Source organism: Myxine glutinosa, chromosome 6, assembly GCF_964187855.1.
Source record: "Myxine glutinosa chromosome 6, kmMyxGlut1.1, whole genome shotgun sequence".
Lineage (NCBI taxonomy): Eukaryota > Metazoa > Chordata > Myxini > Myxiniformes > Myxinidae > Myxine > Myxine glutinosa.
The window spans coordinates 162,495,831-162,509,063 of record NC_136266.1 but is presented as its reverse complement, the minus strand read 5'-3'; the positions used below and the strand labels follow the sequence as shown (position 1 = coordinate 162,509,063).

General features: G+C 50.5%; 2 protein-coding genes across 2 annotated transcripts in view; one reads left to right on the top strand and one right to left on the bottom strand.

The window, feature by feature from the left end:
• The window catches only part of LOC137429109 (voltage-gated potassium channel subunit beta-2-like), a gene marked incomplete at its 5' end in the record, with an annotated part of 39,339 nt that extends 26,534 nt beyond the window's left edge, over nt 1-12,805 (bottom strand). Inside the window, 2 exons of the mRNA XM_078781098.1 lie at nt 5,563-5,649; nt 12,754-12,805. Of these exons, the coding sequence (XP_078637224.1) occupies nt 5,563-5,649; nt 12,754-12,805 (139 nt within the window). The remainder of the gene's footprint in view (nt 1-5,562; nt 5,650-12,753) is intronic.
• Nucleotides 1-13,233, top strand: part of LOC144892693 (protein FAM200C-like) — a 1,175,895-nt gene that overhangs the window by 347,939 nt on the left and 814,723 nt on the right. The gene's annotated exons all lie outside the window — the stretch shown is intronic.

The following is a 13,233-nucleotide window of genomic DNA, read 5'->3' as shown; positions in this document are numbered from 1 at the left end:
ATCAATCAAATAATGTACACCTCTCACCTCTCCCTCCCAATGCCGTCACCCTGGAGGATATGTTATTTATTTATATGGCATGGGGCGGTGTACTTTGAATGTATCTGTACTTGTACATGTTTAGCTTAGGTTAGTTCTGTTTCTGTATGCTGTGGGGATGCAGTGTTGTTAGAGGTAGAAGGTCAGCTAGTTTAAGGCATGATGTGATCTATCCTCCCCATCAAAACCAGGAAGGGCCAGGCAAGGAAACGTTTGGATTCCCAAGGGGACATTTTAATGGGGCCGAGCTTTACTCCCCCCTCCCACCAACATCAGCAGGGGCTGTGATGCCATCACCTGGGGCGGGGCAGGCCCTCCCATCACTGCAGCAACACCCATGCTGTGGCAAGGATGAGTATCGCTACTGGATAGAATCCTGTGCTGTTGCCTGATTGGGCCAGCGGTGAGAATATGGCGCATCACAAGCCACGCCAAATCACACGAAGAGCATGGTTGGAAGCAGGGGAGCGGGAGCGAGTATTTGAGCATTGGCAGAGCACCATTTCTCGCTCTTGCTCTTTTGCCTTTTATCTGCACAGCTGGCGGTACATGCTCTCTTGGCTCTTTTACCGGAGACCACTCTTCTTCTTTGGTGGGCCGTGATCTCTGCACTGCTCTGTCCTCACTCAAATATTCCCTTGTGGACATCCAAGGAATTTAATTTCGTTCGCCTGTGTGTGCGTGCATGTGTATGCCGGCCCAATAGAGGTGAAGTTCTTGTTATTGTACAAAGTATTTATTTACAATTACCTGAGCCACCAAAGGTGGGCAGAGGTTATGTTTTCACCCCTGTCTGTTTGTTTATCTGTTTGTCTGTGAGCACGATATCTCAAAAGGTTATTGATGGATTCGGACGAAATTTGGTGGACAGGCTGGGTGAGTGACAAAGACGAATTGATTACATGTTGGTGAAGATCCAGAGAAGTGAATTTTAAAAGTGATTCTTCACTAATGAGAGATGGGGCAAAAATTATATATATAACATGATATTTCAAAACGTTGTGGACGCAAGACAAAACTCGGTGGAGGAGTTGGATAGATGACGCGAACAAGCCGATTAGATTTTGGTTCAAGTCCACGTCCAGATCCGGCCTATCAGTGTGATTCAAAACATAAACTGTTCAGCCTGGCGGAGGTATGCGCACTACCGAGCCCAGTTCTAGTTATGGTTTGCATTTGTATGCAAGCTCTGACCTTTTTTATTGGGGCTTGCGCCTGTCCTTTTTACGAATCAAATCATTATTTTGTAGCGGTTACCGCTGGATGTACATAATCGCCTTGCACCGGCCAGAACACGGCCAGACGCGCCTCTCCCGGGCATGCCCGGACTCACTGTTCCCGGGCACGCCCGAACCTCCCGGGCACGCCCGGTCTCGTCTTTCCCGGGCATGCCCGCTCTCGCCTTTCCAGGGCTCGCCCAGAGCGTCCGGGCATGCCCGCTATCGCCTTTCCAGGGCTCGCCCAGAGCGTCCGGGCATGCCCGCTATCGCCTTTCCAGGGCTCGCCCAGAGCGTCCGGGCATGCCCGCTATCGCCTTTCCAGGGCTCGCCCAGAGCGTCCGGGCATGCCCGCTATCGCCTTTCCAGTGCTCGCCCATAGCGCCCGGGCACGCCCAGCCTCGACTTGCCAGGCCGCAGCCAAACACGCCCGGGCAGGTCCAGAATCGCCTTTCCAAGGCTCGCCCTTGATACCCGGGCATGCCCGGTATAGCTTTTGCCGGGCAAACTTCCCGACATAAATGTGTATATATATTGTTGCCCGAAAAACGGGCTTGTCAGAATACCTGAGCTGTTTTGTTTCAATAAAGCAACTCGGACGAATTCCGTCTTTGGTCGCGTCAATTCTTTCGACTCGCGTTGGAGCGCAGTTCCTTCATTGGTGACCTACCGACATGGATACGGCAGTGACGCTTAAACTGCCTACCTTCTGGGAGGCTCACGCGGCTGTTTGGTTCGCCCAGGCGGACTCCCAGTTCGCCCTGCGAGGCATCACCGCGGACGACACCCGCTTCCACCATGTTGTGGCGGCGCTCGGTTCCGCCACCGCGGCCCGCGCCTTGAGCCTCCTCCAGCACCCGCTGGCTGCTGACAAATACGACGCGCTGAAGACGCTCCTCCTCGGTGCTTTCGCCCTCTCACCGGCAGCACGCGCACGGCGCCTGCTTGACCTGCCCGAGCTCGGCGACACGCGCCCGTCCGAGCGCATGGACTATATGCTCTCGTTGCTCGGCGAGCACTCTCCGGCATTCCTGTTCCGGGAGCTGTTCCTCCATCAGCTGCCTAACCCGGTACGCCTCGCCCTGGCGGGCACGTTGATCACGGATTCCCGCGCCCTCGCCAGGGAAGCCGATAAGATGTCCTCGGCGGGCCAGCACATCGGCGAGGTTACCTGGCGCCCGCCGCCGTCCGAGGCGACGCCCATGACGCCCGAGCGCCCTGCGCGGTTGGAGGCCGAACTGCCGGTGCAACTGGCGGCCGCCACGCCGCACCGCCCGCTTCCGACACGACGGCCGGGGCCTCCACCTGACCGGGCGTGGTGTTATTACCACGCCAGGTTCGGACACAAGGCTCGGACGTGCCGGCCCCCGTGCACTTTCGGCAGGTCGGGTAACGGCCGGGCCGGCGTTCATTCCCAGCCATGAGCGCCGGCCACTCGGGCAACTTGCTGTTTATTCGGGACAAAGCGTCTGGACGGCGTTTCCTGTGCGACACCGTCGCCCAACTGAGCGTCATACCTGCCTCCGAGCAGGACAGGCTGGACGCAGTTTGCGGCCCCTCTTTGGTCGCTGCTAATGGCTCGGCCATACGCACTTTCGGCCCACGCGTCGTCACCCTCTGCTTCGGCAGCCAGCGCTTTCAATGGACTTTTGTTACCGCCAGCGTCCCCGTGGCTTTGCTGGGCGCCGACTTCTTCTGCGCGCACGGGCTGCTGGTCGACGTCAAACGACGTCGCCTTGTCCACGCCGAGACCTTCAGCTCCCTGGCGTGCACAATGAGCAGCTCCGCGCCGACCGAACTGGCGTGCGCCCTCCCGGCAACGAACGAGTTCGCTCGCCTGCTCGTGGAATCCCCGGCCCTCACGCGGCCGACGTTTTCGGCCGTCGCGGTGCGGCACGGGATCGAGCACCACATACCCACTACGGGCCCGCCGGTCTACGCCAGGGCCCGCCGCCTCGACCCAGCCAAGCTCGCCGTGGCAAAGGCCGAATTCGACGCGTTGGAGCACCTCGGCATTGTGCGGCGCTCCGATAGCGCGTGGGCCTCACCACTGCACATCGTGCCAAAGCCGGGGGGTGGATGGCGCCCGTGTGGCGACTACCACCGTCTCAATGACGCTACCACCCCCGACAGGTACCCGATCCCGCATATTCAGGACTTTTCCGCCCGTTTGGCGGGACGGGTCATCTTTTCGAAAATTGACCTGATACGGGGCTACCACCAGGTACCTGTCCGGGCGGCCGACGTCCCGAAGACGGCCGTCATCACGCCGTTCGGCCTGTTCGAATTTTTGCGGATGCCGTTTGGCCTCAAGAACGCGGCCCAGGCGTTCCAGCGCTTGATGGACGGCGTGCTGCGCGACCTGCCGTTTCTTTTCGTCTATCTGGACGACATCCTCGTCGCCAGCACGTCCCGCGCCGAGCACCTCCTCCACCACCGAACACTGTTCGGTCGCCTCAGCGAGCACGGCTTAATTGTCAACCCGGTCAAATGCCACTTCGGCGCGACGACCGTTGACTTTTTGGGCCACCGCATCACCAAGACCGGGGCCGTGCCGCTGCCGACCAAGGTCGAGGCCATCACCAGGCCCCCAAGGAAGACCTCCAGGTGTCCGCCGCCGAGCTCGTCTATGGCCAGCCACTCCGCGTCCCGGGCGAATTCGTGCCTGACGCTACCAGTCCCTGGTCCGCCGCTCGCCAGCGCTCGGACCTCCAGGAGGCCGCCCGACGATTTGCCCCCGTGCCGACGTCCCGCCACGGTGGCCCCCAGTCCTACGTCCCCCCGGCGCTTCGCACAGCGGAGTACGTCTTTGTGCGTCATGACGCGCACCGGGGGCCACTCCGTCCGCCGTACGACGGGCCCTTCCGGGTCCTGCGACGGGGCGACAAGTCTTTCATCATCGACTTCGGCGGCCGGCCGGACCGGATTTCTGTGGATCGCCTCAAACCGGCGCACATGGACGTCGACCGACCACCACGGTTGGCCCTTCCTCCGCGGCGAAGCCGCCCCCCGTCCACAGTTCCCCCCGCTCGACCACCCACCACCACGTCAGACCCCTCCCCATGACCCTCCAGGGGTCGCTTCGGCCGGGTCATCCGGACCCCCCTTAAATTGACCCTGCCGGTGCAGGTCGATTCTGGAGGGGCGTGTGTAGCGGTTACCGCTGGATGTACATAATCGCCTTGCACCGGCCAGAACACGGCCAGACGCGCCTCTCCCGGGCATGCCCGGACTCACTGTTCCCGGGCACGCCCGAACCTCCCGGGCACGCCCGGTCTCGTCTTTCCCGGGCTCGCCCAGAGCGTCCGGGCATGCCCGCTATCGCCTTTCCAGTGCTCGCCCAGAGCGTCCGGGCATGCCCGCTATCGCCTTTCCAGGGCTCGCCCAGAGCGTCCGGGCATGCCCGCTATCGCCTTTCCAGTGCTCGCCCAGAGCGCCCGGGCACGCCCAGCCTCGACTTGCCAGGCCGCAGCCAAACACGCCCGGGCAGGTCCAGACTCGCCTTTCCAAGGCTCGCCCTTGATACCCGGGCATGCCCGGTATAGCTTTTGCCGGGCAAACTTCCCGACATAAATGTGTATATATATTGTTGCCCGAAAAACGGGCTTGTCAGAATACCTGAGCTGTTTTGTTTCAATAAAGCAACTCGGACGAATTCCGTCTTTGGTCGCGTCAATTCTTTCGACTCGCGTTGGAGCGCAGTTCCTGCAATTTCATATTTTGTCCGTCCTTGTTCTGCTCCGTAAAACTGCATCACACGCATCACTTGTTTCAGAATTTTGGCAGATCCCTGGGGGTGAAAATTAGATTTAAAAAATCCTGATACCTGCCATGGGATTAGCTCACACTCAGAATAACATCGCTGCCTCCGCTCGGCTGAGCTGTCGCCTCCAAATTGTGTTTAAGCCGGCCATCCTTGAAGCACATGGTTTTTGCCGTGGCTGGGTCGCATTACCATGACAGTGTTGTTCAAAACAATCTACAGCCAATAGGATCAACACAAAATCAAAATATGTTTCAAAATATTGACATTTCATTGCAGTGCCCACATGTCAATGCATGATTCAAAATTATTGCACAATCACATGCGGATTTTGAAAAGGAACGAACGATTGGAGGATATTACAAACAAAATGTTAATATAATTGTGATTAGCAGACATGCCATTCACGCACTTTATAAGCATTTATCAACCATCCTGAAGATAATGATGACAACACCATGGATGACAATTAGATACACGATGAAAATATAGTTGAAAGTTAACTTGTCCGGCCAAGACTTGTACTTGTTAACTTGTACTAACCTTCCATGGGCGTGTTTGTGTCTGGCCGGTTTGCAAACACCACATCCACATAATCCAGCTGCAGCCTCTGCAGAGAGGCCTTCAAGCCTGGAGAGTGAGTGAGGAGCAGAAGAGTTGAATCAATTTGTCGGCAATCATTGCATTACAGCGAGGTGACACCATTATAGCAACTAGAGATGAGTCAAAGTTGACAAAGCCCAAAGTTTGCAAAGGTTTGTGTCAATAACCTTGTGCATATAAGCAGTTCACCCATGTTGAGTAAACTTTCATCGAGTAAAGTTCATGCGCATGATGTTCGACCATCATGTGGAATGTTGACAAATGAACAGTGCCAAAACGAAACCCACTGATTAATTGCTGAAGATACAAGGCAGCTTACCTGGTTAGCAGTTTCCATTAAACTCTTGCGTGCTCTGTCATTTTGTTTTAATAATTTGGTTCAAGGCATCCTGAGGTGTTTTAATTACTCTGGCTAAACAAATTTTGATGAAAACTAGAACGACACTCTTCAACACCGGCCGATGTGCCTTTGCCCGCATTATTCCATCATTACACATACTCATACCAAGTTTGATTTAAATCCCTTCAGCTGTTCCCAATTATCTCATTTTTACCTGACAGACCTCTGACCTCTTGATGCTGAAATCGAATTGGTTAATTTTTGTGTCAATATACATACGTACTTGTACCAAGTTTGACTTGCACTACATGACCAAAAGTATGCGGACACCCCTTCTAATTAGTGGATTCGGCTGTTTCGGCCACACCTATTGCTCACAGGTATATATAATCAAGCACACAGCCATGCAATCTCCATAGACAAACATTGGCAGTAGAATGGGCCGTACTGAAGAGCTCAGTGACTGCCAACGTGGCACCGCCATAGGATGCCACTTTTCCAACAAGTTAGTTCATCAAATTTCTGCCCTGTTAGAGCTGCCTATATGTTGAAGGCAGCAGGAAGTTGGGGTGTGAAGAGAATGACAGAGATCTGCAATCTGGTGGTGAAAGAAGGCCGCTTTCCAGTGGATTGGGAACTGAGTACCCTCGTACCTCTTTACACGGGGAAAGGTGACCTTCTGGACTGTGGCTCGTACCGAGCGATAAAGTTATTGGAGCATGGAATGAAGGTATTGGAAAGGGTGTTGGAGAGGAGGATAAGGAAGAAAGTGGAGATTGACTAAATGCAGTTTGGATTCATGCCAGGAAGAGGAACGACAGATGCGCTTTTTTATTGTGAGGCAGTTGCAGGAGAAGTACATGGAGAAGAGGAAGAAGTTGTTTATTGGGTTTGTTGATCTGAAGAAAGCATTCGATAGGGTTCCACACGAAGTAGTGACATGGGCAGTGAGGAAGTTAGGAGAGGAGGAATGGTTGATCAGAGTAGTGATGGCAATGTACGAGAGAGCGCGCACAGCTGTACGAGAGAGCGAGAGGATTGTCATGGGGCCAGCAAGACGACCCCTGCTCTAGCAGGGAAAATGGCCTTAAAATGCCTGTTGATGTTTGTTGTCTAGAGCTGCCCCAGTTAATTTTAAGTGCTGTTAATGTGAAGTGGAAAGGTCTAGGAGCAACAACAGCTCAGCCACGAAGTGGTAGGCCACACAAGCTCACAGAACGGGACCGTCGAGTGCTGAAGCGCATAAAAATCGTCTGTCCTCGGTTGCAACACTCACTACCGAGTTCCAAACTGCCTCTGGAAGCAATGTCAGCACAACAACTGTTCACCGGGAGCTTCAGGAAATGAGATTCCATGGCCGAGCAGCCGCACTCAAGCCTCAGATCACCATGCGCAATGCCAAGCGTTGGCTGGAGTAATGTAAAGCTCGCGCCATTGGACTCTGGAGCAATGGAAATGTGTTCTCTGGAGTGATGAATCACACTTCACCATCTGGCAGGCCGATGGACAGGTCTGGGTTTGGCAGATGCAAGGAGAACGCTTCCTGCCTGAATGCATAGTGCCAACTGAAAAGATTAGCAGAGGAGGGATAATGGTCTGGGGCTGTTTTTCATGGTTCGGGTTCGGCCCCTTAGTTCCAGTGAAGGGAAATCTTCACGCTACAGCATACAATGACATTCTACACGATTGTGTGCTTCCAACTTTGTGGCAACAGTTTGGGGAAGTCCCTTTTTTTTTTTTTGTATACAAGATCGAGGCTCATGAAAGAGCTAACATTAATCACACAAAAAGTCAAACCGACACATAAAACACAAAAAATAAGGGGAGTGGTAGACAAGATGGGGAGAGAGGGGGAAGGACACAAACACAACATTTGAGAGCAGGGACATCAGGAGAAATGTGGGAGGGGGAGGGCTTGGGGGGAGGTGTGAGAGGTATAAAACATATGAACACTGCAAGGACTTCCAGGAAAGAAGTTGGAAAAAAAAAAAGTGTATCTGGGGTGAATTAGCGGGGGTAGAAAAGATCAAGGTTTTGGATGAGGGAAGATAAGAGATGGTGGTGGACAGCTGTTTTAAAGACCTGGAGGGAGGAGTGGGATTGAAGGGAGTGGGGGAGTTTGTTCCAGAGGCGGGAGAAAAGGGTAATGAAAGAGTGAAGGTGAGCAGTGAGCCTAGATTTTGGCAGTTTAACCATAAGAGGGTTGCAGGCAGATCTTGTGTGACCTGAAGGAATATTGGGGTGACAGAGCACAGAGAGAGCTGGGGGGGGGGCAAGGCCGGAGAGGAGTCGGTAGAAGACAGAAAGACCACCAACCTGCCTGCGGTGAGTGAGTGAAAGGCCCTCGGAGTTAACTTCGTCGCAGGAGATTCCAATGATTCTGAAAGCTTCGGTTTCAACAGCATGAAGCCGAGCTAGTTGTGAGGCAGGAGCACCAGCCCAGAGGGGTGGAACAGTATTCCATTGAGCTGCGGATGAAAGCCTTGTATGTGGTGAGGAGCTCAGGTGTGCCAGTAATCTTTCCTGTTTCAGTATGACAATGGCCCCATGCACGAAGCGAGGTCCATACAAAAATGGTTTGTCGAGATCGGTGTGGAAGAACTTGACTGGCCTGCACAGAGCCCTGACCTCAACCCCATCGAACACCTTTGGGATGAATTGGAACGCCAACTGCAAGCCAGGCCGAATCACCCAACATCAGTGCCCGACCTCACTGATGCTCTTGTGGCTGAATGGAAGCAAATCCCAGCAGCAATGTTCCAACATCTAGTGGAAAGCCTTCCCAGAAGAGTGGAGGCGGTTATAGCAGCAAAGGGGGGGGACCAACTCCATTTTAATGGCCATGATTTTGGAATGAGGTGTTCGATGTTCTGGTATCCACATACTTTTGGTCATGTAGTGTAGATCCCTTCAGCCATTCTTAAGCAATCGCGGTAACAAAACACCTATCACGGACGCACGGACGGACAGCAGGACGGACAACCCGAAAACTTTGATGGTGGGGCATTTATTTATAATAATAAAAAAAAAAAAAAAAGAAAAAGTTCGGGTTCGTCTTTTGAATTCCTTTTGAAGGAATATGCTGTACATCTTTTGTTAATAGCTTTCCAAGTAAAAATTAAGAAAAGCTCATTGTCCAGTAATATGTCTACATGCAAGGAAAGGTCATGTGCTATTTGTTTGGTTGTGGTTATAATTGCTTTTCCGACTGTCCAATATTATAAATAGGAAGATTTAGGGTCGATCATCGATAAAAAGGAAAGAAAAATAAAGTGACTGATAAAGCAAGGCACAAAAAATAAAAAGCTATTTGGTTGGCTTCATGGTTAATTGTTAAGGATCCATGGAACAGATGATGAATAAACTAAAGATAAAACATGTCAGGACATGACGATACAAAAATAATATTGTTACGTTTGTGGGGTTTGGGGGATGAAATACCTTAGTCGAGATAGAAATGTGTAGATTAGCATGCCCCGCATGGCGCGAAGAAGAAGAACCCATCACGATGTATCTAAGTAGTGTCGAATGTCCAGGTAAGTGTTTAGGTATCTCCACACAGAGAAGTGGAGTTGGCTATCTAGGTCGGGTCTGTAAGGTTAAATCCCCTGTGTGTAAATGCCTCTTGTAATTTTTCCTCATGTTCTTATAAAACTCAGCCCACCAAACAAGAACTATAACAAATGGACTCATTCGCTCACCACGCCGCCAGGGCTAACCAACATCCAGCACATTTGCTGATTGGCACGTAAATCCCCTCCTCCCGACCATCGATGTCATCCAACCATTCCCGAAAGAGATTGGACTCTGCCCCCCGATGACTCGTAACGAGGAGGCCACGCCCTGGCCTTCGTGAATGGTGGAGTCATGATGGGATGATTGAGTAGAGCTCAGTGATTAGAGAGAGTGTGACGTCAGCATGGAAGATTCGAGAGCTGAAGGAAAAGCGAAGCAGTCGTGCCATCTTGCTCTTCTGGTCCTGGCTTTGATAGTGGACGGTCGCGTTTTATATTGCTCTCACTGTGCTTCCGACTGAGGCGGTTGCGCTTTGAGCGGTGCGCACTAGCGAAGCGAACATTCGGAGCATTGTGGAGTTTTGCAATGTTGGAGGAGGAAGGTGTTTCCCAGCGGTGGTGTACTCCGGACGCACTGTGGCCGTGCGGTGCGGTCTGGCCGGGACTTCGGAGTGGGGGAACGTTTTGCCATGCTTTGCGGCTCGGTGTGTCTGTGCGGCAATTGCGCCATCTTGTGCGGTTCCTGTGCGGTGACCCGTTCAACGACCACCAAGCATCCCAAAAGTGCTCATCGAGACCAGAGTTCAGTGCCCTAAACAGGGAATATTTATTTTATTTGATTTCCCCCCCCCCCTGTCTGTATACGAGTTGGAGTGGAGATGTCTCGCATTAGAGTTAAAGTTTTTACCTCACCTTTCATTTTTATGGCACCGCATTTATTTTCATTAAATTCATTGATTGTTGCATTTCCTTCGTTTTGTCATCTGTGTTTGTGGGGATCGGATAACCCCCGTATGCGGCTCGTCCGATCAGGTAAGACTTCAAACCTTCCCGTGCATGTCGCTACCGCCAGGTTGGAAGTACGCCTTGGAGTTAAAGCTCGTTTTGGCCATTCGTCCTCTTGGGGTCTTAACCCCGGGGACAACAATATCTTGCATTTGAGGGAAGCCAGTTTGGTCGCGTTAATGGGAATAGAACATATCACAGGAAGGGATGGGGGAGGAAAGATGGAGGGGTAGTGATGCAAGATTAGTAGTGCCTCCAGAAAGGCAGTTCGACAAATGGGAGAAAAACACAGAGGTGGGTGGTAAGCCTGGACATTTGGGGGTTTAACCAGGAGGGGGAAACTGGAAGAACACGTGGATCCTGGAGGAGCTGGGAAGGATCACTGGGCTAATCAGAGCAGATGGAGCTAGAAGAGAGTGGAGGCGGTAAAAAAAAGAATACCACCAAACTTCCTGTGATGTGAGAGCAACAGGCTCTATGCTTCAGCCTTATTGCAGTAGATGCCAATAATAATTATGATCTTCAAAATTCACGGATTCCAGGAGACACTGATGTGATATGGGAGAGCATTCCTCGAGTTGCAGATAAATGCCTTGTAGACAAGACAGTGAGTAGTTCCAATTTAAGGAGGAATGACTTGGAATGCTGGAGGAACGCCCCGTCTATGGCTGACTTCGGAGGTTAGCTTTACAATAAGGTCAGCCCAGGAGAGGTCATAGCTGATAATGAGGCTTAGCAGTTCAAGAGACCGAACCTCTTCAAGTGGCTCACCATGGAAATAGATAAGCGGGTTTCTTTCACGATTCTTCCGGAGCAACAGGGTGAGAAAGTGAGATTTTTCAGCATTTAAAGATGTGTTCCATTTGTCAGATCAACACCTATTCAATTCCAGATCAGCAGATTGTGACACTCAGTGGGGCGGGAGGTACTCAACGACATAATGATGTGTCATCTGAAGTCTTTCAAATGTGCCCGATACATTTAACAAAGTTGTTAGGTTTCTCCAAACATCTGGGCAATAACACAAAGGAAAACAAGACATTGCCAAATTTGCACATCACCAATCAAACTAATTTCATAATATGGGAGAAATAATCTAGAGTAGAAAATTGAAAACATGTTATGTTAAACTCGAGGGAGTAAGTGTCAAAAAATAAAATCTGCTGCTAAGAGGTAGAGAGTGTAAAGAAAATAAGAGAGTGGAGTGACAAGTAAATGATTTGGTATAAGCATGGGTCATTATACTCACAAGCAGAGTACACTCCCTATGGGCGACCTTGTTCTATGACTGCAACATGTTCTTCTGACACACTTTTATTTGGGCGGTGTTTCGGCAACTGACAGCTCCCTCAATCGCTCCCGAAAATAAAAGGAATAACCTGGGTTACGTGCATGAAGCAAAAACACGTCTGCTGCTTATAATTGAAAACATCTCACTGCACTGGAAAACGTGGGGACAGGAATACTGCACTGTAAAGGGTGAGGTTTGTAATACCCTCTCCCACCTGGAGGTGGCGCTACACGATATACATTTACATAGAGAATTTTCACCCCACTCTCCCCACCCCTAAGACCACCGGCAAAGATAAAAACATCCCTATACACTAAATGGGGTCAATGCTGATACTATGTAGCATGTCTGGATGGAATCTGGCCACAGCACGACAAACAAACACCGTCCGTGAATTATAGTAAGGATTAGTATAACTTCTGTTGACCCCGAATATCTCTGATATATCCAAAAACCCAAGAAGGTTGCGGCTGCTGAAATGCTGCTCCTCTGAAGCAGATAAAACCCAATTGTAAACTGCATGATGGAGAGGTGAGTTTACCTTGGAATACAATTTCAAATCATTGCTATTAATAAAAAGGACCCAAAATAAAAAAGTTGCCTTCAAACGAGGTAACGTTAACAAAAAGACGAGGCTCAAGTATGTTCAGCTAAGTATCTTCTTTCAAGACTGTGTGTGCTTCCACGTAAACTTGGCAAACAATGTTTTCTTGGAGTGTAATTTATAGTCTTGTGTGAATTAAATTTCCAAAAATTTGCATTCGGCTCATCTCGATGCTTTACCATAATACCAAATGCAGCAAACACAATTCAATCAGCATCTACACACACAATGCATTCACTGCAATGCGTTAAAATGAAAAAAAAGTAGCTTCATTCAGCTTTTGTACCATACAACTATTTCATTAAATAAGTAGAAACAAGCTCTTTCATACATAATCATGCAAATCAATCAAAAGGTCATGTCTTTTTTTCCAAACCTTCGATGATGTGCTTCCTTGAAAGTCCACGCTCTGTCTCAGCTCTGCCAATTAAATGGATATCAGTGACACAATGCCATGGGCATCAGTTGAAGTACATGTACTTGGATCAGTGAGGAATAATCTAACATGAGCTGTAAAAAGTTAGCATTGCTGTTGATGGATTCATAAATCAGACCATCTACATCAACTCCGTTGATCAAGCAGTAATCAACTTAAAAGGGGAATTGCACAGCAAAGCATATAAACAGTTAAACTAAACATGACAAAGTTGTACAGGGAACAAGAAGGAAAAGATGTCACCACCCCAGTGGTTTTAGTAATTTTGCTGTACGGAGTTAAAGGCCGTCAGTCGGCCATCTTTGGTCAAATTACAAGACAAAAAAAAAATCTTCTGCATATGTATACTCTCATGTATTGTCTTTGTGCCAAGTTTGAACAAGATCTGGAAATGCATGTCCGAGAAATGGTTGAGGACGT